Source organism: Schistocerca gregaria, chromosome 2 (genome assembly GCF_023897955.1).
Source record: "Schistocerca gregaria isolate iqSchGreg1 chromosome 2, iqSchGreg1.2, whole genome shotgun sequence".
NCBI classification, from domain to species: Eukaryota; Metazoa; Arthropoda; class Insecta; order Orthoptera; family Acrididae; genus Schistocerca; species Schistocerca gregaria.
Window position 1 is genome coordinate 345,127,049 of NC_064921.1, and position 24,963 is coordinate 345,152,011.

Below are 24,963 nucleotides of genomic sequence, written 5' to 3' on the forward strand. Positions count from 1 at the left end.
TGTGCTGATCTTAGGAATTTCCTTCTGAAGTAGTTTGTCATTACCTTCCCCCAACCTGTGCACCAACTGATCACAATCCAGAGATTCTTCAAACTGAAAGTAACTCTCACAAAAATTATTTATATAGTATATGTGGTATGCATGTGGTTTGGGGGCTTTGTGGGTAAAAGACTGCAAATTCAAAGGCCCAAGGTTTCAAATCTCAGTCAGTGTTGTTATACTTCTTTCACCTCTGCCAGTGGCTTGCTTATATGAAAAATACGAATCTGCCCTGTAGTTTGGGAATCCATGTTAAACTTTAACTGGGTAAATCAAATAAAAAGTCACAGGAAGGCAAGGACATATCACCACCAACAGGTGCATGCCTAGTGAAGCATTATGGCATTCAAACCACAGAAGTCTCTGCTATTTTATTTTCAGTTTTGACTATACACTTTTTTATTTCAAGGTCTGCATATTAAGACTCTTGACTGAATGTTATTGAAGACATTACAAATTGTCTTAAAAGAATAAAGTATTGTTCTATCCATGCATGTAATGTGCATTCACTCATGTAATGTGCACAGTTCAGGTACTTGTTCTTGGCATTTTTTCGAAGATATCACTTTTAAAGGTTCAAGTACAGTAATAAAGTCCTCATTGTGTTAATTATCATGATTTCATTGTTGTTGTTACTTAGATGTCTTTGCTGTTAATGCAATAAGAATAAGAATGAGAATCTTTATTAGCCGTTCAGTATTTTCTTATACAATGGGCTTCGTCAATAATTTCAATTTCAGTATAAAGATGGTTATATTCTCATAACAATGTATATATAAATCATATGAATGTTAGTGTAGTACAATAGCACACATTTGGAATTTTATATATTGTTAATTTTACAATAAAAAAAGAAAACATTATACAAATTTTTATTAAGCAGGGAGTATTCATGTTGATGACATTATGTCATTATCCTAAGAGATTGATACAAATATAGAGCACGGTCTATTATGCCTATATGTTAGATATTGTTTCTGCAAATTTAGGTACCTTTCTCTATGTTAAAACTGCCTCGTAAAGTATGCATCAGAGGTAATTTACTTCCTCCAACAGAAAGCAATTACAATCTTTATATTCATCAACTGAGTAAAATGCTTTACCTTTGAGCCATTGACCCACTGTTGTCTTAAATTTATTTTTAGATACTGTTTGTACAATTTTAGGGAGCATATTAAACAGTTCGAGGCCTACATATTTATAACTATTATGTATCTTGGACAATCTAGAGTATGGCAGATCAATTGTGTGGTTTCATCTTGTATTATGGGTGTGGACAGATGACCTAAGGGGATATTGAGCTATGTTTTCTTTTACGTGTAATAAGCAATAATAGATGTACAAACAAGGAACTCTCATGATGTTAAGTTTTTTGAAATGTTCCCTGCATGTATCTCTAGGGGATAAACCCACTATACATCAAAGAGCTTTTTTTTGCCATCTGAAAATTGATACTGAATTGGGAGAATTTCCCCATAGCAGAATACCATATGAAAGATGGGGGTGGATATAAGCAAAATATGAATGCAGCAGTAAGTTTTGGCTGACATTATTCCTAAGTTTATAAAGTAGGAACATGGCACATGCAAGTTTAGTACAGATGTATGTGATATGTTTATCCTACCTTAAGTTTCTGATCAATCATTATTCCTAACAGTTTAACAGACAATAGTTTACGTACTTTTCATAAAAAGCATAAATTTCTTAAATAATTTCTCTGGTTTGAAATTACTGACAAACCATATGCTTCTTGTAAAAGTCATACGTTCTGGCAACTGAAGGCTCTCACAAAATTTACATGTTTGTTTCTCAATTTTTCAGGCAGTAATGGAAAAGATTATATGTTCCTACTGAAAGGTCATGAAGATTTAAGACAGGATGAACGTGTAATGCAGCTTTTCGGTCTTGTTAACACGCTGTTGCTGAATGATCCTGATACATTCCGCAGGAATCTTACAATACAGGTAAGTGCAGTATTTCCTTTCTATATCTTGTGGACAGCATGTCAGTTCTTATTAAGGAGATACTGAACACAGAATATGGTATTGTGGAAAATTGACAAGGGGAAGAAAGAGTTATATCCAAGAGACAAGGTAGTGGGCAGTTAAGAAGTCATGCAATATACTATAAACAAAGATTGCTAGTCTTTTATGGCATTAAAACCAAGTGTAATGCATGATTTGTAATTATAAATGAAAGGAGTTCCTATAAATCACTCCATATGAATATCAAGATTTCTTCAACTAGCAACTTGTCATGGAAAGAAGTTGAACCTTAATACAGGTAGCTGGTGGGGGTCTGAACTTTGCTCACTCTGAATATGAGCCTAGTGTCTATTGTTTTCTTTCAAACTGAGTTGCTCATCCATTGCTGAAGCTGTTGAAATAAGGGGTGCAATAACAGGATGAAAAATACTGAAAGCAAAATCAGTCAAGCTCTCTGAATTTTTTTATGATATACTTGTCACTAAACTGGAGGGTGTGTGTTGAGCCTAGTCTGTCAGTGTGATAAGTTGTGAGAGTGAACAGTGTCCAAGAAAAAAGCTGTTAATAATAAGGGAAAGTGAAGATTCTAATAGTGACAAAAACTTTCTTAATATTTGAATAAAAGAAAATTAAGGTGCTTGAGCAATTAGAAATCATTCAAAGCTGCAGGCTTAAAAATGCCTGCCCTAGGCAAGGGACAGTAATAAAAATAGAATGTAACATGGTTTTGACATTAAAGAAAATTCTACTGTTGAATTAGGAAAATGCTCAGGACAGTGGAAAAATTACCATAATAGTATTGTGGGGAGGGGGCTTCTAGAGTAGGCACAGCAAAAGGTTATTTCTAAACAGTATACTGTGTGGGAAACATGGTGGTAAACTTTATATTTGTTAAATTTCAACTATATCTGCAGAATAGTTTTGTTTATACAGCTTTTTTTTTAAAAGTAGTCATATTGTGTGTGTGTTTCATTCAAATGCGTAAACCTGAAAACTGCCATCATGAAGATCTTTTTCATGAACCGTTAACTGCCAATGGAATCTCCGTCAATGCAGATGAATTCAAACAAGGGTGTATTATTCTTAAAATATGATCTACATGAAGGACAGCCCAAAACTGCAAGCAGATATGAAAACATCGAAAAAGTACACAATGTGTTATTGGACGATCAGCAATTAAAGGCATATGAAATAGCTAAAGCTGTAGGTATGTCGTAATTCAGTACATGGCAATAAATGAAAAACTGATAACTATCAAGGCAACACAGATAAGGAATGGCTGGCTACTCAGTATTTGGAACTGTACGTAAATATTATCACACTGAGAGGATACGTGTAAATTGGATTACTTATCAATATTAATTAGCAGCCCTTTTAACTGGCATAGAATCTTTCTTTACACCTTTACACACACACACACACACACACACACACACACACACACACACACACACGCACACACACACACACAGTGCTACTGTAAATGATTCATTCATTTTGAAATCTCTATATTTTCCAAAGTATCACATGTACAAATATGACAGATGCATGAACAGAACTATAAACTTACCAAATTTCCATTTTGCACTGTACAAATGTCGTATGAGTGTTCCTCTGATCATACAAAATGTCCAGGCGGGAGTCAAGTTCGTTTTGTACATTATGTAGGAACATCCTATCAGCAGTCATCACAGCAGCATTTACGCATTCTCTGAGCTGTTCCAGTGTTCTCAGTTCTGGGGGTACATAAATATGGTCCTTAATGTACCCCCAAAGAAAAATGTCACAAGGCATTTCCAATTTGTACAGGGAGCCTCCTCAAAACCTTCATATGGAAACTAGATCCAGGAAGTTACTTAACCATTCTAAGTGTGAGGTCTGTAGGTTTCAATCCATTGTTGACAACTTGAACCTGCCGGGGACAGTTGGACAACAGACTTTCTTACAAAGACAGCATCCTACATTTGCAGACAGTGCCATGAAATTAGATACCATTGTCATTTTCTTACAGTCATACTGGTTTTCCTCTCTCAATATTTCTGTAGGTGCAGAGGTAACAAAGTTCTGTCTGACAGAATTGAATGGAAGAATGGTGTTCCTGGAGGTGGTATTGTAAAATTTTCTCTTTGGCGTAAATAGTGTGACATCAACATTAAGAATTCCACTGCATTGATCCATCTTAGTGGGCAGTTTTTCAGAGTATTGTTCATCTTACAACAATGCTACAGAAACTCCTCAGGTACAACTCACAAGAGAGAGGCATGGAGACTTTAGGTATCAGAAATGAAATTCCTTAGATCCATCATCCAGAAGACCAAGATGAATAATTAAGGAATGTGGAGGTGGAAGGAAGCTGGGATCAAGACATCTCTTTTAGACTGAATCAGCACATTTGAACTTACACTGGTATGGGCATGTAATTAGGCTGTAGCCTACAAGAACAGCCAGAATAAAGTTGAAAAGGATGACCTCACTGCCAGAGGAAGGACAATCAATGATGTTATCCGTGACAGGTTATACATGAATGGAAGTAAGTGGAAGAGTTTGTTAATAGTACCTGGAAAATAGGAACAGTACAATGATGATGGTGATGATAATGATAATGATGACAAAACTCAATAAAGAACTTGGAGGAATGGGCTGAACATACTGGTTTTATAGATTTTTGACAGAGAAGTTAGTTTATATTGATTGTAACGATGTAAAGAAAAGATAGATTGCTGGTCTGAGCTGCCGGAGATGGCAGTTATGTGTGCAAGGATGTCCTTGCTTGTGGGAATGAATGTGTGTGTGTTTATCTTTTTCTGACAAAAGATAAAAGAGACAAAAGCTGTGGCTAGAAGATAGTGTGTAAGTATCTTTTAGTTGTGCCTGTCTGCAACTTAATGCATCAGCTTTATGATAAGTAGCAATCTATCTTTTGCTTACATTGTTGGTATTCCAACCTAGAGTTTCCATTGTTTGATATTCATTTTAATCATTATTGTTGTGTTTTTACTTCACCTGCCCAGCATAAGGATACCATTGCAAGTTTTAATGTTTTGGTGAGATTTGTGGACCTCATATTTGAGTCAAAGCTGTAATGGTTATCACACCATAATGTCCTGGAAGCAAGTTCCCTGATGGTTCTTAACACCTTGGACTGCCTTAGTCACAAGTCCTGGGTAGCAAACAGAGCAAGTCTGCTCCAGTGTTACAAAGTTTTTATATAATATCAGCTAGATTATAGTCATGGCGTACTGAGAAGTGAGTTTCAGGCTATCAGTCATGCAGAGGCTAGATTGATAACTGGGGAAGTTTTATGGCAACCATAACAAGACTTTAAGAATCAAATAAGGGATAGAATGTACTCACTAGAAAAACACTGTTGTACTCAAAAACCAGTTGCCTTGTTCTCATACTACTTAACAACGGAAAATTGTGATGGTGGTGGGAGGATCCAACAGCCAACTTTTAAATTGCCTGTTTACTATTCAGTGCCTGCTCTGCATGGTGAACCAAGCTATCTTAATTCACATTATTTTACAAAGCTTGTCATGAAGTGGTCACTGCTGATTGTTGTTTAGTAATCTATTGACTGTTTATCAGTATATAGAATAGTTTTTAAGGCTGATGAATAAATTTGTTTTCACACAAAAAAATGTTCTTTTCCCACCAGAGGTATGCTGTGATTCCATTATCAACAAACAGTGGACTGATTGGCTGGGTGCCTCACTGTGATACACTTCACACACTTATAAGGGATTATAGAGAGAAAAAGAAAATATTATTAAACATTGAACACAGAATTATGCTTCGGGTAAATACACTTTAGTAAAGAATACATTTTGAACTATCTAATGATATAGATTTTTTAAAGTTATCTGTAGCAGTACCAATTTTGTTAACTGCTGTACATTAGAAAATATAATTAATACCTTGTTATAATTATAGATGGCACCAGATTATGACCACCTAACACTAATGCAAAAAGTGGAAGTGTTTGAACACGCTTTAGAGCACACACAAGGAGATGACCTATCACGACTTCTCTGGCTTAAATCACCGTCATCAGAAGTGTGGTTTGATAGACGTACAAATTATACTCGCTCCCTTGCTGTCATGTCAATGGTTGGTTACATCCTGGGCTTAGGAGACAGGTAAAGGAAAATCTGGTTCTAATACAAACCAACTTTCATTATTTGCAAATAACGGTGATTACTTTTAAATAGGTCCACTTGAGTTCTTTTGCTATTTGTATATTTATTGTGGTATTATTAGAACTATTGTTTTCCCTTTTTTACCAAAAAGTAAATATTTTGTATTCAATTCTTTTAATTTTCAGGCATCCTTCAAATTTGATGTTAGATCGGCTGAGTGGGAAAATTTTGCATATAGATTTTGGAGATTGTTTTGAAGTAGCAATGACAAGAGAAAAGTTCCCAGAGAAGATTCCATTTAGGCTTACTCGCATGCTGATTAATGCAATGGAGGTAAAATATTTACACCAAAACTTTATTTTTTAAATTGTATGCATTGTTTCTTGTACAGCATAGTCTTTTAAGTGGTGTACTGTCCTTGCAGTAATGACTTCTTCTTTAAATTACTTATTTTCAATTTTATCTTAGCTTATCCTTTTCTCGTTTGTCCCATTTTGAGATATGTAAATAAATAAAAATTACCACCATACTAATTCAGATTGCTAAAATATTCTGTCTGACCCTTTTTTTTTTTTTTTTTTATAGTTTGTGGGTTGTTCCCCTCTCCCCTCTCCCGTGTCATTTTCCTAATTTTTTGTTGTTGCTGTTTTCAACAGAAATTTTATTAGCTCTTATCCTATTGCTTTGCATTGATTTTATTTTGCAGATAATTTTATACAGAATGAGCACCCCCATTACTCATATGTGCAAAGTCACATTGTTGTGGCTTGTTTCTCTGTGCATAAGTGATACAACCTAAACTGTAACACACAAGTGCTTGTCTGAAGTACGTACCACTTTGTTGAACACCTGTCACTCCATATTGTTTACTCTTATAATGTTGTTACTCTGTGGCATGTAAGTGGTCAGCTGCTTTAATCTGTGTGCCTTAGTGCTGCCTGCGGAGACATGTTTTAATTGAAGTGTAACCAGATTTTCATCTCCATAGCTAATTCAGCTCATAAATGAGTCATGACTCATGCGAAGGTGTTTCCTGCAATCGGAGGAATGGAACCATCAGACACTTGGGAACAAGTCACACTGCACAGTGACTTAAATTTGGTATTCCACTAAGAGAAGGACTCATTGACTAGGCTAGTGCCTAAGACCTAGTTAGTGCCAAATTAAAAGTAGAACTTAGCTATGCCACTATTATGTTTACCAATGAAATGCTCAGTCTTGCTTTGCACCTTCAGTAAATCAGTGTTAACGTTACTTATTCAGCAGTTCTGCATAATGTTCAAATACTGTGGCTCTGCCACATGTTGTGCAATTTCTCAGAGTATTTCTGTATGAAGAATGTGAGAAAACCATTGTTCTGAATCTGATCAATTAGTTACTGTGCACATTGTTTTCTCTGTTATTACACAAAGATAAATTGAAGACACTTATGTCGCACCAATTTAAATGCAAATTACATATGTGAAGATATCACGAGGGCAATGGTGAGCTGTATGTGAAGAACAAATAGTTCCGTTGTGAGAAAGTCACAAAAAATATGTACCTCCCAAATGTAATAAAAAAGTTATTCATTTTTATGTCATTGAAATGGTGTGATGGTGATGAGAAACCGGAAAATAAATTTTCTGTGGTTAATATACTCAATTGCCAAGTGAGATACAGAGCTGAAGAAGGAGCATCTCAACCATAATAATTGAATTTCATCCACAACTGTATAACCATCTAGAATGGTACAGAATGAGTTGCATCAGGAATGTTAGAAGTGTCTCATGATGAAATTTGCCAAGAGGTTAAAATCATAGACTACAGAGCAATACTTGAGATGAAGCAACTGACAGGTTTAGCTAGAATCAGTTTGTCATTGTACTGATGTTGGTAAAAGAAAGCAATTATTTATTCTCAGACAGTTATGTTGCTGAAACTACTTCCAAAAGCAGAATTTGAAAACTAAAATTAATCATGGTAAAAAATTCAACTATATTAATCAGTACAGTACAACTATTCAATGGCTTTGGTCTTTATGATACCTGACAACCACTATTGATGTCAGTGATGTGCACGAGTGTAGTTTAGATATGCACTTCCTTTTCTTCCTGGAATTTGACTGTTTTTTCTCTAAACCCTTTTAGAACTTCCTTGACATATGACAAACAAACCTTTCTTATTTTAAGTTCCTAAAGTGTATTAAATTTCAGAAATAGTATCATTGTAATAAAATACTGGGATTTGAGTGTCCCATGATATTCTCAAATTGTGTAATGCTAACTAATATGGCTTGACACCTTTCCCATTTCATACCAGTTTAAGTCATAGAGACACATTATTATTATTATTATTATTATTATTGTTTTTGTTATTATTTTTTATTCAGTATATTTATTGTGCTGACATGTTCTGTGATCATGTGGTAGGATAAAAATGGACCTCGAGAATTAAATTTGAAATTTTTTATGCTCTTTATCCTCTACATCCCTCTGAACATAATGTTAGATAGTAACCACTCACAATCTCAACAGATCATTCAGAACATAACTGACCTGCATTACTAATGAAACATTGTGATGAGATGGTAAGTCAACCCCTAGTATGACATCACATAAATTAGGCTTAGCGTTCAATGTAATTTATGGGGGGTGCTGGTGAGTCTCAATACCTTTCCATGAACACTCCCATGCAGACAATTTACCCTTGGTGCATCTCAACTGAGACTTAAATGCATCAAATTTTGTTGATAACAGAGTATATGTGAACCAAGCATATTCCTTCCACACTTTAAACTTTTATAGGGTTTGCAGTGTGCATATTAACCTTTAAAAATGTTCTTGTGAACACAAAATCATTTTTCTGTGAAGTATTTCTGCCACAACAACGTAATACACGAAACTGTGCAGATGACCACATATTACTGCATCACCAAAGGCAGGAAACCAGGTCAGTGATCCAAACTACATCTTTTTGGTTTCTCACCATGAGAAAATGTATACTGGTTGATTTTGAACATAATCTCAAACACATCCCAGAGTAAGATTATTTTTCTTGGAAACAGATTTTAAACTTAGTAAAGCTCGCTGAAGATAGTTTTTAGGAAATTAAAGTGACACTGCTTTTTGATGATCTACATTGATGTCTATACTCCAGAAGCGGCAGAGGGTATGTCCCATTACACAAGTTATTAGGTAGGGTTTCTTTCTATTCCATTCATGTACTAGAACATGGGAAGTACGATCCCTATGCAAGCGATACATAGAGGGTTGTAGCATATGTAAGGGGGAAGGGTACTAAAAAAAAAAAGGCTGTGTATTTTCAAATTGTTTACAAAACAATCTTATCCTCTTCAAAATAACCTCCACAACTAGTTTGTCCCACTGGTGCTTCCACTCTTCAAAACATTTTTTTGTAGTCATCTTTAGAAATGGCTGACTGTTTTTTGCCCTCATTTCTTTATTGGTTTCTTCCGTGTTGTCAAATCGATGTCCTATCGTGCCCTTTTTCATGTGTGGAAATAAGAAAAAGTCATACGGAGCCAGGTCAGATGATTAACATGTGTGGACAATGGAACCATGCTATTTTTAGCCAAAAACTCTCTTGATAGAGATGGCTATGTGTGCAGGTGTGAGGAACAAACTTGGCAGCAGTCCTTTTGATTCCCAAATATTCCACTAATATTTGCTGACCCGAGCTCCAAGGTAACCCACTAATGTCTGATAATTGATCAATTGCCCGTTGATGATCTGTGAGCATACACTCTTCAAGTTTTTCAATATTTTCATTGATTTGAGCAGTTGATGAACGTCCAGAATGAGGTTTCTCATCAATTGGCATGTTGCCATTTTTAAATTGAGCAAACCACTTGTACACTTGAGTTTTTCCCATAGCATCAGCTTGGTAACATCTTTTCAACACTAAAACAGTTTCAGAAACATTTTTACCTGGTGTTGTGTTGTTGTGGTCTTCAGTCCTGAGACTGGTTTGATGCAGGTCTTCATGCTACTCTACCCCGGACAAGCTTCTTCATCTCCCAGTACTTACTGCAACCTACATCCTTCTGAATCTGTTTAGCGTATTCATCTCTTGGTCTCCCTCTACGATTTTTACCCTCCACACTGCCCTCCAATGCTAAATTGGTGATCCCTTGATGCCTCAGAAATGTCCTACTAATTGGTCCCTTCTTCTTGTCAAGTTGTGCCACAAACTCCTCTTCTCTCCAATTCTATTTAATACCTCCTCATTAGTTATGTGATCCACTTATCTAATCTTCAGCATTCTTCTGTAGCACCACATTTCGAAAGCTTCTATTCTCTTCCTGTCCAAACTATTTATCATCCATGTTTCACTTCCATACATGGCTACACTCCATACAAATACTTTCAGAAACGACTTCCTGACACTTAAATCTATACTCGATGTTAACAAATTTCTCTTCTTCAGAAACACTTTCCTTGCCATTGACAGTCTACATTTTAATCCTCTCTACTTCGACCATCATCAGATATTTTGCTCCCCAAATAGCAAAACTCCTTTACTACTTTAAGTGTGTCATTTGCTAATCTAATTCCCTCACCTAATTCAACTACATTCCATTATCCTCATTTTGCTTTTGTTGATGTTCATCTTATATCCTCCTTTCAAGACACTGTCCATTCTGTTCAACTGCTCTTCCAAGTCCTTTGCTGTCTCTGACAGAATTACAATGTCACTGACGAACCTCAAAGTTTTTATTTCTTCTCCATGGATTTTAATACCTATTCCAACTTCCTCAATATACAGATTGAATAACATCGGCAACAGGCTACAACCCTGTCTCATTCCCTTCCCAACCGCTGCTTCCCTTTCATGTCCCTTGACTCTTATAACTGTCAAACTCTTAGAATTTGAAAGAGAGTATTCCAGTCAACATTGTCAGAAGGTTTCTCTAAGTCTACAAATGCTAGGTTTGCCTTTCCTTAATCTATTTTCTAAGATACGTTATAGGGTCAGTATTGCCTCACAAGTTCCAACATTTCTATGTAACCCAAACTGATCTTCCCTGAGGTAGGCTTCTACCAGTTTTTCCATTCGTCTGTAAAGAATTTCGCACTAGTATTTTGCAGCTGTGACTTATTAAACTGGTAGTTCAGTAATTTTCACATCTGTCAACACCTGTTTTCTTAGGGATTGGAATTATTATATTCTTCTTAAAGTCTGAGGGTATTTCACCTGTCTCATGCATCTTGCTCACCAGATGGTAGAGTTTTGTCAGGACTGGTTCTCCCAAGGCTGCCAGTAGTTCCAATGGAATGTTGTCTACTACTGGGGCCTTGTTTCGACTCAGGTCTTTCAGTGCTCTGTCAAACTCTTCATGCAGTATCATATCTCCCATTTCATCTTGATCTACATCCTCTTCCATTTCCATAATATTGTCCTCAGCTACATTGCCCTTGTATAGACCCTCAATATACTCCTTCCACCTTTCTGCTTTCCCTTCTTTGCTTAGAACTGGGTTTCCATCTGAGCTCTTGATATTCATACAAGTGGCTCTCTTTTCTCCATAGGTCTCTTTAATTTTCCTCTAGGCAGATCTAACTTACCCCTAGTGAGATAACAGCCTTACATTTGACCCCTGCTTAGCCATTTTGCATTTCCTGTCGATCACATTTTTGAGACTTTTGTATTCCTTTTTGCCTGCTTCATTTACTGCATTTTTGTATTTTCCTTTCATCAATTAAATTCAATATCTCTTCTGTTACTGGCTCTTGTCTTTTTCCGTACTTGACCCTCTGCTGCCTTCACTCTCAAAGCTACCCATTCGTCGTCTTTCCCCCACTCCTGTCAATCATTCCCTAATGCTCTCCCTGAAACACTCTACAACCTCTGGTTCTTTCAGTTTATCCAGGTCCCATCTCCTAAAATTCCCACCTTTTTGCGTTTTTTCAGTTTTAATCTACAGTTAATAACCAGTAGATTGTGGTCAGAGGGGAAATGTCTTCAATTTAAAACCTGCTTCCTGAATCTCTGTCTTACCATTATATAATATATCTGAGACCTTCCAGTATTTCCAGGCTTCTTACATGTATACAAACTTCTTTCATGATTCTTGAACAAAGTGTTAGCTATGATTAAGTTATACTCTGTGCAAAATTCTACCAGGCGGCTTACTCTTTCGTTCCTTACTCCCATTCCATATTCACCTACTACGTTTCCTTCTCTTCCTTTTCCTACTATCAAGTTCCAGTCACCCATGACTATTAAAATTTCGTCTCCCTTCACTACCTGAATAATTTCTTATACCTCATCATACGTTTCATCAATTTCTTCATCATCTGTAGAGCTAGTTGGCATATAAACTTGTACTACTGTAGTAGGTGTGGCCTTCGTGTCTATCTTGGCCGCAATAATGTGTTCACTATGCTGTTTGTAGTAGCTTACCTGCACTCCTATTTTTTTATTCATTATTAAACCTATTCCTGCATTACCCCTATTCGATTTTGTATTTATAACCCTGTATTCACCTGACCAAAAGTCTTGTTCCTCCTGCCACCGAACTTAACTAATTCCCACTATATCTAACTTTAACCCATCCATTTCTGTTTTAAAATTTTATCCTAATCTACCTCCCCGATTAAGGGATCTGACATTCCACGCTCCGATCCGTAGAACGCTAGTTTTCTTTCTCCTGATAGCGATGTCCTCTTGAGTAGTCCCCATCCGGAGATCTGAATGGGGGACTATGTTACCTTGGGAATATTTTACCCAACAGGACACCATCATCATTTAATCATACAGAAAGCTGCATGCCCTCGGGAAAAATTACGGCTTGCTTTCAGCCGTTCGCAGTACCAACACAGTAGAAAACGGAATTTCTTAGCTGCATGTTGTTCACTTAAATTTGCTATAATGAAAAACAAAACAAGAATGAAATAGCACTATCAAAAACAATCACTGCAGATGGACAGAACAAGCCAGGCCAACAAAGCACATGGCACTGAACTGGCAATGAGTTGCGCTGTGTATGTCTAGCGGCAGAAATGCGTACTACACAAGCACACCCCATGGCAATGTTATTCCTATTTTTGTGTGTGTGTGTGTGTGTGTGTGTGTGTGTGTGTGTGTGTGTGTACACCCTGTCGTATGCCTACAGTCGTAATTTAAAGCCAGCTCTTGAAACTTTTTCAAGAACCTGCCAGTTCGATGTCTTCATAATCTCTGAGACTGTCTCCCAAAAGTTGAAGATACCTGCGACCATTCGTGTTGCCCTTCTGTGTATACGTTCAATAATCCCCTGCTGGTCCTATTTGGTACGTGTCCCATGAGCAACATTCTGTAATGGATGGCACAAGTGTTTTGTAAGCAATCTCCTTTGTAGACTGACTGTATTTCTCCAGTATTCTATCAATAAACCGAACTCTACCACATCTACCACCTACTTTACTTTTCAGTGAGTCTGTGTAATCATTACATTTCATATTCCTACAAAGTGTTATGCCCAGGTATTTGTACAAGTTGGCTGAGTCCAGTGGTGACCCATTGATAGTATAGTTATAAGAAATTTTTTTTCTTTTCTTTTTATGAAGTGCACCATTTTACATTTCTGAACATTTAAAGCAAGTTGTCAATCTTTGCACCACTTAGGAATCTTATCAAAAGCTGACTGAATATTTATGCAGCTTCTTTCAGACCATAATTCATTATAGGTAACTACATCATCTGCAAAAAGTTTGTGGTTACTTTAATATACAACATGAACAACAAGGGCCGTAATTCATTTTAGGTAACTACATCATCTGCAAAGAAGTTTGTGATTACTATTAATATACAACATGAACAACAAGGGTTCTAACAGAGCTGCAGCACACCCAAGGTTACTTCTACATCTGACGATGACTCTCCATCCAAGACAACATGCTGCATCCTCCCTACCAAAAAGTCATCAATCTAGTCATAAATTTCGCTTGATACCCCACATGATCATACTTTTGACAGTAAGCTTTTCAGAAATCTACCTGACTGCCTCAGTCCAAAGCTTTCAGTACGTTGTGAGAAAAGTGTGAGTATGGTTTCGCATAATCGATGTTTTCGGAATCCATGCTGGCTGTCATGAGGGACATCATTCTTTTTTAGATACATCATTATGTTTGAACTCAGAATTTTTTTGCTACCGTGGAAACATCATAAGCTAACAAAGGATTTCTGTTTTAAATCTGTTATTGGAGTTGTTCAGCAAAACCAGAGGTTCTGTGTAAGTCTTCTTGGAAAAACAGCAAGTGGGTATTATAGAAGAATTGATTTTCCTAAGCAAGTACTCTTGCTTCAGTCTACGTAACATCCTTGCAAATGACCACCATGTTGATGGAATGGCACACTTTATTTACACAAACAAAACTAGCCAGCTGCACAAAGCAAGAACTTGAAGAACTGGGAGAAAAGCTGACATTGTCTGTTGATTTTACTATGATGATAAATTTCTGAATGCAAATCATTTAAAGACCAAAATTTTCTCACTCCTGCATAACTGAGAAGCAAATAGGATGCTGAATGTATCATGTTGCAGTTAAAGTTTACAAACCTAAGTTCTGCCTAAGTATCTTAAGCTCACTTAGGACGGATATAAAACAATCAGAAAGCACAACACAGAATTCCCAACATCTATCAACACATCACAGAATTCCCAATGTCTATCAACATATCACAGAATTCATAACATCTATCAACATACAACAGTATTCCCAACATGTGCTTTGATTACACTTCTTGGCAGATTAAACCTGTATACTGGGCTGAGACTTGAACTTGGGAGTAAAATCTCAGTCCAGCACACAATTTTAAAATTTAAACCTACCAGGAAGTTTCATATCAGTGAATACTCTGCTGTCGAATGAAAATTTCATTTTGGAGGTGTGCTTTTGTGTTCAACGGTGAACCAAATCTGTACAAAGGAGGATCTGTTGAGAGCAAATGAAAAGACTCTTAATGCAAATGTAAATCATGTAATCTGACCTGGAACATAAAATACAGTAATATGTATACTCAGAATTATGAATGTGCTGCAGTGCGTTTGGTTGGAGTAGAATTCAAATCTCTATCCAGCCACCCTGATTTATATTTTCCATAGTTTCCCAAAATTATAACAGTAAATAGTGGGAAGGTTTCTTCGGCTGGACCAGGGGCAGTTCCTTCCTTCACTTTGTGTAACTGAGTTGGTGCTCCACTTGTAATGCATTAGGTGGGATTATTAATTATGATCTAACTTCCTTCCTATACTTGATCGTATTTTCAGTTTGTCATTTGCTGTTCTGTAAAACATTTCTGGTTTATATTGTGACACATGCAGAGGGCATGAAAACTGCAAAGGAAACAGAGCAAAATCTGTAGAAGAAAAATACACAACATACATAATAGAGACTCATGATAATGAAAGAATGTGAAAGTCTCAAATTAACATACCTAGTATATCCCAGAAGAAAATTTAGATTCAAGAAAAACTTCTGCACTTTAAAGAAAGTTAATGTCAGTCAACATATTTTCATTTTCTTCTCAATGAGTGCTTTCTTTCCTTATGTGTTTTCTTTTTCGTAAATAAAAACTAGTTTTCTCAATTGTTTACTTTGCTCACAACTTTATTTTATTTATTTATTTACTTTATTGTATGCTCAGCAATTGCATGCGGATGATAACACTGCCACATAAGATAATACGACTTAAAGTTAAAACAACATTAATTGCTTGCTTGTAGGTTACAGGAATAGAAGGGACTTATCGCCGCACATGTGAGTCCGTTATGTCTGTGCTTCATCGCAACAAGGACAGTCTAATGGCAGTTCTAGAAGCATTTGTGTATGATCCATTGCTGAACTGGAGACTCATTGATAATGCCACACCCAAAGCAAAACGCTCAAAAGCCCAAACTGATTTGTCTGTTTCATCATCATCACAAGAACATGGTGATATACTGGATGCAGGTGGCAGTCTAAGTGCTACTGCTGCTAAGAAGGGTGTGCCTGGCAGCATGGAAAATATAGGTATGTGCAGAGAATTCGACGATCTTTTCATATATTATGATTCTTTTTTTAATTTTACAATTTGACATCTGTTTGTAATCGAAAAGAAACTATATTGAGAGTAAAAATCAGAAAAGGGATAGCCAGTTTTTCCTTGATTTTTTTTAAGTCCCAAGCTTGTGTTACACCCACGATAAACCTAACATAATTAACAGTATAATAACTTTGATAGAGGGGCAAAAAATTAATGGTAACTAATTCTAGAAAGAAAAATAATAGAAAGAAAAAGTTGTGTGGAGAGAAAAAACTGTGTGGAGAGATAGGCGGTAAGGTAACCCACAATGCGGACATGGCCAAATTTATCAAAATTAGTTTCCTAAGTTACAGTAGTTAAAGATATGTTGAGTTTCTTGTCAATACTTTAGAAAAGGATGGGAAGTAGAGTATGTAAAAATGTTACACAGTTACACATGCCTCTCAGGAGGTGAAGAAATTAAAAGTGTAATGTAAAATCAAATATAGAAAATAATAAACTGGTCGGCACAAAGAAAATTTTGTGACTTCATGATGCTGAGGCAATGCAAGTTCCTTAGAAGTGTGGCATGCACTGGTATTGTTAATGAACTTAGTGTCACTTATACAAGAAGTTATCGTAATGTGCAGTGAGGTGATTCTCACAACTTTTCCAACAGTTTCAATCAGTGACTGTTATGTAGACTCAGAAGATGTAGAATATTTTGTGTTGTTTTTAACCTTTATGGCAGATTTAAACTGTTTGCCAGAGTGGGACTCAAAACTGAAGCAGCACTGTTTATGGGTAATGCTGTGACCAATAGCTATCCTAGCGAGACTCTTGACCAGTCCCCACCATTATAGTTGTCAGTAAGAGCATTGCCAGTGAAAGACAAAGTTCTGAGTTAGCTCTGGTCAGCACGCAGTTTTAAACTGCCACGAACTTTCAGAAGATGAACATTTTCATCCAGTTGAAATGAAAAAACAAATCAACACAGTCACAACACATTCACTTGGTGTTTTCTCTCAACTTGTGGCCACTGTGAAATGAAGAATGCATTATGTTCTTCACTGCTGCAACCACATTTTTGCTACAGACCATGTTCTCCATAGACAGAGTTGGTCCTAAAAGAAAGTAATCAAAGTATTTTCAGCTTAACAAGGTGCATAGAGTACAGTGAGAGAAAAAATGATAGATAATCAGCAGACAGTAATGTTCCTGCTGTCTCACACCATAAACTTGACCATCATGCTGCCATGTCCATCACATTCAGAAGTTGCAGACAGTCCTGACAAAAGGAAGTGAAGTATTGTTATAAGGGGTGTCCCAGAAGGAGTGGTCAATATTCAGGGATATGACAGGAACAATCATTAAGAGCAAAAAAACTCTAGTAAACTTGGGTTCTAAAATGCATGCCTCAAGAACTATGAGCACTTTGTCATTGTCAGTGCTGTGAAACAAATGTCGTCTACTGCACAATATCCTTGCTTTCCATATTTTGAGAAGTGGTGTGTGAAGTGGCAGTAGAAATAATTTACACTAGCCTGACTGTAATGCTTTATTTACTCAGAAAACTATCTTAGCTTCATTGATTACTTGAGGGCAAAGTACACTAAATCTTTCATGATAATATAAGCAGTATTAAGAGAGACCAGAAAATAATAATAATAATTATTATTATTATTATTATTATTATAAAAACATCAAATGACACCACATATTTATGCAGAAACAGTAAAGGAAATAACAGAAAAATATATGCTCATCAATCCATGGTAGCCATCTTGACAACACTGTCCAAATATATTTGCTAACCATAAATTTATTATAATGCAATGTTAAATGTCTTTTGTACAGACAATAGAGTATATAGTTACATTCATTGTTAAACAGTGAAGTAATGCTTCTTTTCTGCAATATAGGAGACAACAACCAACCAGAAGCACTGAACAAGAAGGCTTTAGCGATAATAACACGTGTTCGAGAGAAGTTAACTGGCTGTGACTTTTCCCATGAGAAAGATCTGACAGTTCAAAAGCAAGTGGATCTCTTGATACAACAAGCCACTTCTAACGAAAATCTGTGTCAATGTTATATTGGCTGGTGAGTGTTTTGCATATTAAAACATTGAGCTATACTATAAAAACAGAAAAAGAACACTGTGTAGTAAGATTTACAGTACCTTCTTTTTCTGTGTTACCTTATCATAGTATAACAGAGCTACAGAAATAACATAAAAGCCAGCCATGGCCGAGCAGTTCTAGGCGCTTCAGTCTGGAACTGCGTGACTACTATGGTCGCAGGTTTGAATCCTGCCTCGGGCACGGATGTGTGTGATGTCCTTAGGTTAGTTAGGTTTAAGTACTTCTAAGTTCTAGGGGACTGATGACCTCAGATGTTAAGTCCCATAGTGCTCAGAGCCATTTGAAATAACATAAAACAATTTTCTATATTCTGAAGATGTTTAATTAGTTATTGGCCATAGTTGTTGTCTGTTCCCTTTGGTAATTGAGAATTTAAAGGGGGAAATCTAGTTGATAAGACTTACGAGATGTCATTGATGTGTAATGTCATTCCATCATATCATATATCTCTGTTGTTTGTCTTGTCTTTCATGGACTGTCTGTAATGTTATCTCATATGTGCCGCTGCATGAACTTTGCCACGAAAGAGTACTGTGTATATCATTACCTTACTGCCAAAAAAGAATAGCTAAGTGTACAAATTACAATGTTTATCATAAATGGCTAAAAAAAACTTCCACACTCATTATATTCATATGTATGACAATGCATTGTTATATGTGTGATTAAAGTGATTTACAAAAGGAATCAAATCTGCAATAAGTGAAAATACAACACGAAAAGTATTCTTTACCAAATGGCAGGTGACTAAAATATATATAATATTACATCAGTTATACCAGAAAACTGCACTAAACAAGATTCAGTAAAAGATAAACATAATATTCTGAATGAAGAAGGGAAATTATAAACACTAGAAAAGAACTTACAATCAAACAATGTATATTCATGATGGAATGTAACAACATTATGAAAAGGAAAGTTTCAACTCATTGTTTAGGAGAGGCTGGAATTTAAAATGTCATGTGATGGTAAATACTTAGTCTTACCAATGAATGGTTATAAGAGTAGGATTGGTTTAAGAAGAGGGGGGGAAAAGGAGAGAAATATTGAACAGTGTTGAATCAAAAGAAATGGATATATTTATATTATCACTGCAAATGAATGCCTCCAGCAAATGTACAATAAACAGTGAGCAAGAGGAAATATAGCAAAGCCCTAAACAATGGAATTATCATTTTACAAAGGAAAGATTGTCATAATTATGTCAGAGAATACAAACATAATAGGAGAGTTTGGTTTAATAAAAGGAGAGCAGTGCTGTGCAATCAATTTTTAATCTTTCGTTTGTGTCTGTTATTGCCACTCCAATTGTTGCCTTCAACTGCCTAAAATACAAAAATTCATTAATAACTTCATTGTTAATTTGTAGAACTTTCTGTTTGATGTGTTATTAACACATTATTTAAGTATTATTGCAATGGGTTTTAAGACCAGCTTTCAAACTTTGTTTATTAATTTTTTTTCCTGTTAACTGCTGCATTTTTCCTCCTCTTAGAACAAAAAGTACAGTGTTATTCCCAAAAGTGGATGTTGGGATATGCTCCCTTAACAACACATTCCCTCATTCTTGTCCCAGGTTAAGAATCTGCTCTGAGGCTCTTGATAGTAATTTGCTGCATTAGATCTTTTTGCCCTATCTCTTTTCAAATTCTTAATTTCTCACTATTGTGTTGAAGTCTAATGGACGTAGTAAGCATTTGAATATAAGTTCTCCTATACTAATTCAGGTTGAAGCAAAGCTGTATTTCTCAAGGGCTTTTGTTATAGATTTTGTGAAACTGTGTTAAAAGTTTATGTATCTCATGTGAATGGTAATTGATATGGATTGCTCCATTATATAATTTTGTTCACAACTTAGAAGTGGCTACTACGAACAGTGGACAACTGCTGATCATTATGTCAGATATAAATCCAATGATTTTTTTTCCATCTGACGATTTTATTGAATACAAGGGGTAGTCATAAAGTTTTCATTATCACCTTGAAAACATGAAGCTGCAACCATGAAACTCGATGATAGTGTTAGCCCTCTGCATATTTATCCTTCAATTTAACACATTTTTCCCAACAATGAATGACTTGGTGGAGAATTTCAATATAAAACTCTGCAACTCAGCTATTTAGGAAATGATCCACCTTGAAAATCATCTCATCATCATTTGGGAAGTATCTGCCAAGCAATTGTTTTTTCATCCAAGGAAAGGAGAAGAAGTCACTGGTACCATGTCAGGGGAATGTGGGTGGGAAGGAAGGGGGGGGGAGGGGGGAGAGGCAAAAACTGATAGCTCAAAGAAGCAGCATGTGTGACTGCATCCTGTGCAGAATGACCTGGAGCAAAAATACCCCCTTGGACAGTTTTCCACAATGCGTCATCCAGACAGCCTCCCATAGCCTCATTACGATATTTCATAAGTAGGCTCCTGTGGTGGTTTTCCCTTACAATCATAATCTGTTAGTGCAACCCCATAGTAGTCCCAAGAAGCACTTTGCCTTATTATTATTATTATTATTATTATTATTATTATTATTATTATCATCATCATTATTATTATTATTATTATTATTATTATTATTATTCTGGAGGGGATCTGCAATTTTTCCACTGCTGCCCTGCCTCAGTTCTCAGTTCAATGGTGTATTGTGATTTCTTATTTTTAAATACATTCTCATGACTTACATTTCTAATTTCTTGCCTAATGATATGCATATTATGTACATATGTGTCTTAGAAGCATCACAACCTGGAAATTTGCTCTACAGGTAGATCTCTCCTTTAAAGTCAACATTTATGTCAGTGCATAAATAAAAGCAACAGCTTAATGGCAAATGATTAGGTTATGACTTATTAGGTTTTGTGTTGCCTCCTGAAAAGGACATTTGTAGAAAATTGTTTTTGTGCTAAAAACCCACTGCCGTTGTAATTAATAGTTTCTCACGGTAAGGCAGTATTCTGCAGCTGATTGTAACAGCCACATGTAGTGCTGATATTCATGTCATTGGTTTTCAGTCATATGTAAGTCTGGAACGTGTTAGACCCAGATTGAAGAAAAATCAAAGATCATGTTCCACATGGTTGGCAGAAAATACTTTTTATTTGGTATTGAGAAGTTTTGACTGTCTTATGGAAGCTGTCAGCAAAGAGAGTAAAGGCAACACAAACACTGCTGTTTCACAGGACACTAGTTTAAGACAGAGAACTGTGGTGATACACTGCAATTTAAAGAAATGGGCTTTTGTGACAAGGCACAAGTCATTAGTTGATCTCAATATAATATTCATTCATTCATTTCATACAGGTCATCTTTGGACCACGTTATTTCAACTGTTTTGCTTTACATGTTCTGATGTTTGCCCAGTGCTCCCGTATTCGTTCTCAGTGTTGCTCCTTCCTCTCCTGGGTCCAAGCCTTTCCTATTTTTAGTTTTGGCTTTTCTTGGAAACTCTGCCACACCATAAGTTTCTCCTTGAGTGGGACACGCTCCAAGATGTTATCATGGGTGAGCCCCACATCTTTAAGCTCTTCTCCATCTTTGTGAACCAGGCGCATTTTGTTTTCTTCTCCTGACAGTAGGTGATCATATGATTGGTGAGTCTTCCAGGGCTCATTCGGGTCATATGTCCATAAAACATAATCCTTCTTCTCCGGGTTGTATCAGTATCTTCTCTATGTTGGAATACAGTTCATGATTATGATGTCTTCTATATTACCCATTCTCTTTTATGGGACCTAAGATCTTTCTCAAAATCTTCCTTTCCTTGGCGTCCAGTTTTTCTATTAGGCCTTATTTGTTCATTACTAGCCTTTCAGAAGTGTACAAGACCTCCAGACGGATAACACTGCAGTACTGCCATAACTTTGCATTGAACGATACTGACCTTTTGTTGCAGATGTTTTTAGTTCAATGGAATGCCGTTTCCATTGTGTTCATGTGTAATATGAAGGCTTCTTTCTCTGATAAGGTGGCTGTTATCCATTCTCCAAGATACTTAAACTTTTCAACTCCCTAATTTTGCCTTGACCCACTACAAGCTCCCTTGGTGGTGAATTTATGTTCGTTATAAACTCGGGTTTCTCTAATGAAATTTGGAGGCCAGTCTTCTGAGATTGTACATTAAGCTCATAATCTGTCTCTCAGATGTTTCCATGGAATCAGAAAAAATTTCAAGATCATATGCAAAAGTGAGACAATGTATTTCAAGATTTTGTTTCTTGTAACCCAGCCTTGATACCATTTTTAATTCCTTGGTTTTTCATTTCTTTGTGCCACTCATGAATCACCTTCTCGAGGGCACAGTTGAAGAGCAGAGGTGAGAGCCCATCTCCTTGCCTCACTCCAGTCTTTATTTCAAAAGCTTCTGATGTTTCTTCTCCAAATTTCTCTTTTGAGGTTGTGTTGGTTAGTGTCCGCTGGATTATCGCTTTGGTCTTCTTGCCTAGGCCAAGTTGTTCTAGAATTCTGATCAGGGTTTTACGATCAATCGAGTTGTATGCCCTTTTTGAAATCCATAAAAGTTGCAACAATTTTTTTATTCTTGAGCTTCAGGTACGAAAGTATGGATTTGAGATTCATTATCCGTTTGACGCATGATCGCCCCTTCCTGAAACCTCCTGGATACTCTCCCAGTTGTGGGTCTAACTGTTCTGTCCTAGTTTGCAGAGCTTTCAACAGAATCTTATAGATTGTTGATATGAGAGAGACGTCACGATAGTTACTTACATCTGTTCTGTCACCTTTCTTACAAAGAGGATGAATTAGAGCAGAATTCCAGCCATGTGGGAGTCTTTCAGTTTCCCAAATCTGTCAGATAGCTCAGAAATTATAGAATCTTTGCCTGGTGCTTTGTTGATTTTAAGCAAGTGAATAATTAGCTTGATTTCCTCTTTCATGGGTGGTGATGAATTTGGGTGTACTTTTACATAGTTGGTAAAGGGAAATGTGGAGTTTGGAGGTTCACAATTCAGAAGAGCTTTAAAGTAATTCACTCAATATATTTTGCAGGCACAGCTATAGTCTGTAAACCTATGTGAAGTGCGTGGCAGAGGGTACTTCCTATTGTACTACTTATTATGGCTTATTCCACATTCCATTCATGTATAGAGTGCAAGGAGAATGTCAAAATGTTGTGCATGTGGTCTTTACCAGGATTTCTTTAAGCAGGTCTACAAAAAGGTTTATTCGCAAGATATGACAATGTAAACCTCAATGTTGTTGAAAAACTATAAGTGTGTGGAGCCACTTCATATGAGCAGTGTGAGGTGGGAGGGGGGGACTGATATCACTAGTTTTGACCATGATTTACGTTTTCTCTCCTGCTTTATTAAAAAAAATACTATTTTTGTCGATAATATTTTTACAATGCTTCTTTTATTCCAGGTGCCCTTTCTGGTAACTGCTAGTCACTGCAGTCTCTCTACAGTGAAGTCATTTGATTTAAGAACACTTAAAGCTAGTCAAGCAGATTATGATCATATGTTAACAAGAAAAGTGTAATGGTCTGTGTGATGTGTAACTGGAAAATTAAAACCATAGATACTGTAAATTTATATGTATATGTGATTGTATATAATTATGCATGTAATATATTCTTCAGACTGCCAGACATTTTTGAGACTGTATGAAGTATTGAGTGTAAGAAGTTTCATTCCATTGTTATGTAAATTATATTCAGATATATTTTGTTGAATGCTGTAATAATGTTTTTTTGTGGATCAAGTGAACTGTAAAACAGAGCTCAAAACTCTATTTTTTGTAGATTAGTGCTCCTTCAAGGTTTAAACATTCATCTCAAATTAATAAAAGAACAAATCTTTTGAAAAATCTTATCATGACAGACAGATGTGATGCACATTCACTTTATTGCTTGTTTTTGTCTACTTATTGATGACTGCAAAAAGAAATTGCAGATATTTATGAATTGTAAGTTATAACGTGTGGGCCTTTTTCACATTAAGGTCCATCACAGTACAGTCCAAAGAAGCAACTAAACACTATGAATTGCTGTAAAGGTAGCATTCAGAGTGAAACTTGCTTTCAGTAATTAATACTATTGTGTGGTTGACCTAATAGGTTTGTCATGAACAGCCATTACATTGCTGTCATCTGCCACTGTTGAAGTAGAATATCATGAGTGAATGGAGGTACTTGGAGAGAGGGATAATGTGCTCTTCTTTGTGAAATGAATAGCTTATCTGTGACCCATTTCTGTGCATCCTTATAAGCAACATGAAGCAGGACATTCCTTCTTGTGTATACGACATTCTCTGTGGAATGCTTCCCTCTATTATATTCTCTGTTAAAACATAGATTTCTGTTATAACAGGATGACCTGTCCAAATAGAGTGGCTTGTACCTACAGTGAGGCTAATTGGAGAGGCAAATCTGTGTTATCTGGTGCCTGGAAAACTGTACTATGTTTTGCGCTTTTGTTATATGTCAGGCTATCTTCTTAGTAATGATGTTTAAATCATGTAAAGAGTGGTTGGTTCCTGTTGCCTGTTTATGGTAGTCAAAAACATCTGCTTGTTTTTCTGTATACGAAGTTTTATTTGCTAATAGTTATCATTACAAGTAAAAAACCTTAATTTATACAATATCAGACAAAATTTATTCTCTTAAATTTCTGTGATTAATTGCAGGACGGATACATATGAGGCGTGTTCAAACA

General features: G+C 36.2%; 1 protein-coding gene across 4 annotated transcripts in view; it reads left to right on the top strand.

Annotated features, from left to right (window-relative positions):
• The window catches only part of LOC126337021 (serine/threonine-protein kinase mTOR), a 236,436-nt gene extending 212,408 nt beyond the window's left edge, over positions 1-24,028 (top strand). For all 4 annotated transcript variants that reach the window (XM_050001292.1, XM_050001294.1, XM_050001291.1 and 1 more), the window contains 7 exons: positions 1,861-2,003; positions 5,683-5,823; positions 5,958-6,163; positions 6,349-6,496; positions 15,873-16,158; positions 18,073-18,253; positions 23,673-24,028. In XM_050001292.1, the coding sequence (XP_049857249.1) occupies positions 1,861-2,003; positions 5,683-5,823; positions 5,958-6,163; positions 6,349-6,496; positions 15,873-16,158; positions 18,073-18,253; positions 23,673-23,688 (1,121 nt within the window). In that variant the 3' untranslated portion in view covers positions 23,689-24,028. The remainder of the gene's footprint in view (positions 1-1,860; positions 2,004-5,682; positions 5,824-5,957; positions 6,164-6,348; positions 6,497-15,872; positions 16,159-18,072; positions 18,254-23,672) is intronic.
• Positions 24,029-24,963: the final 935 nt, after the last annotated feature.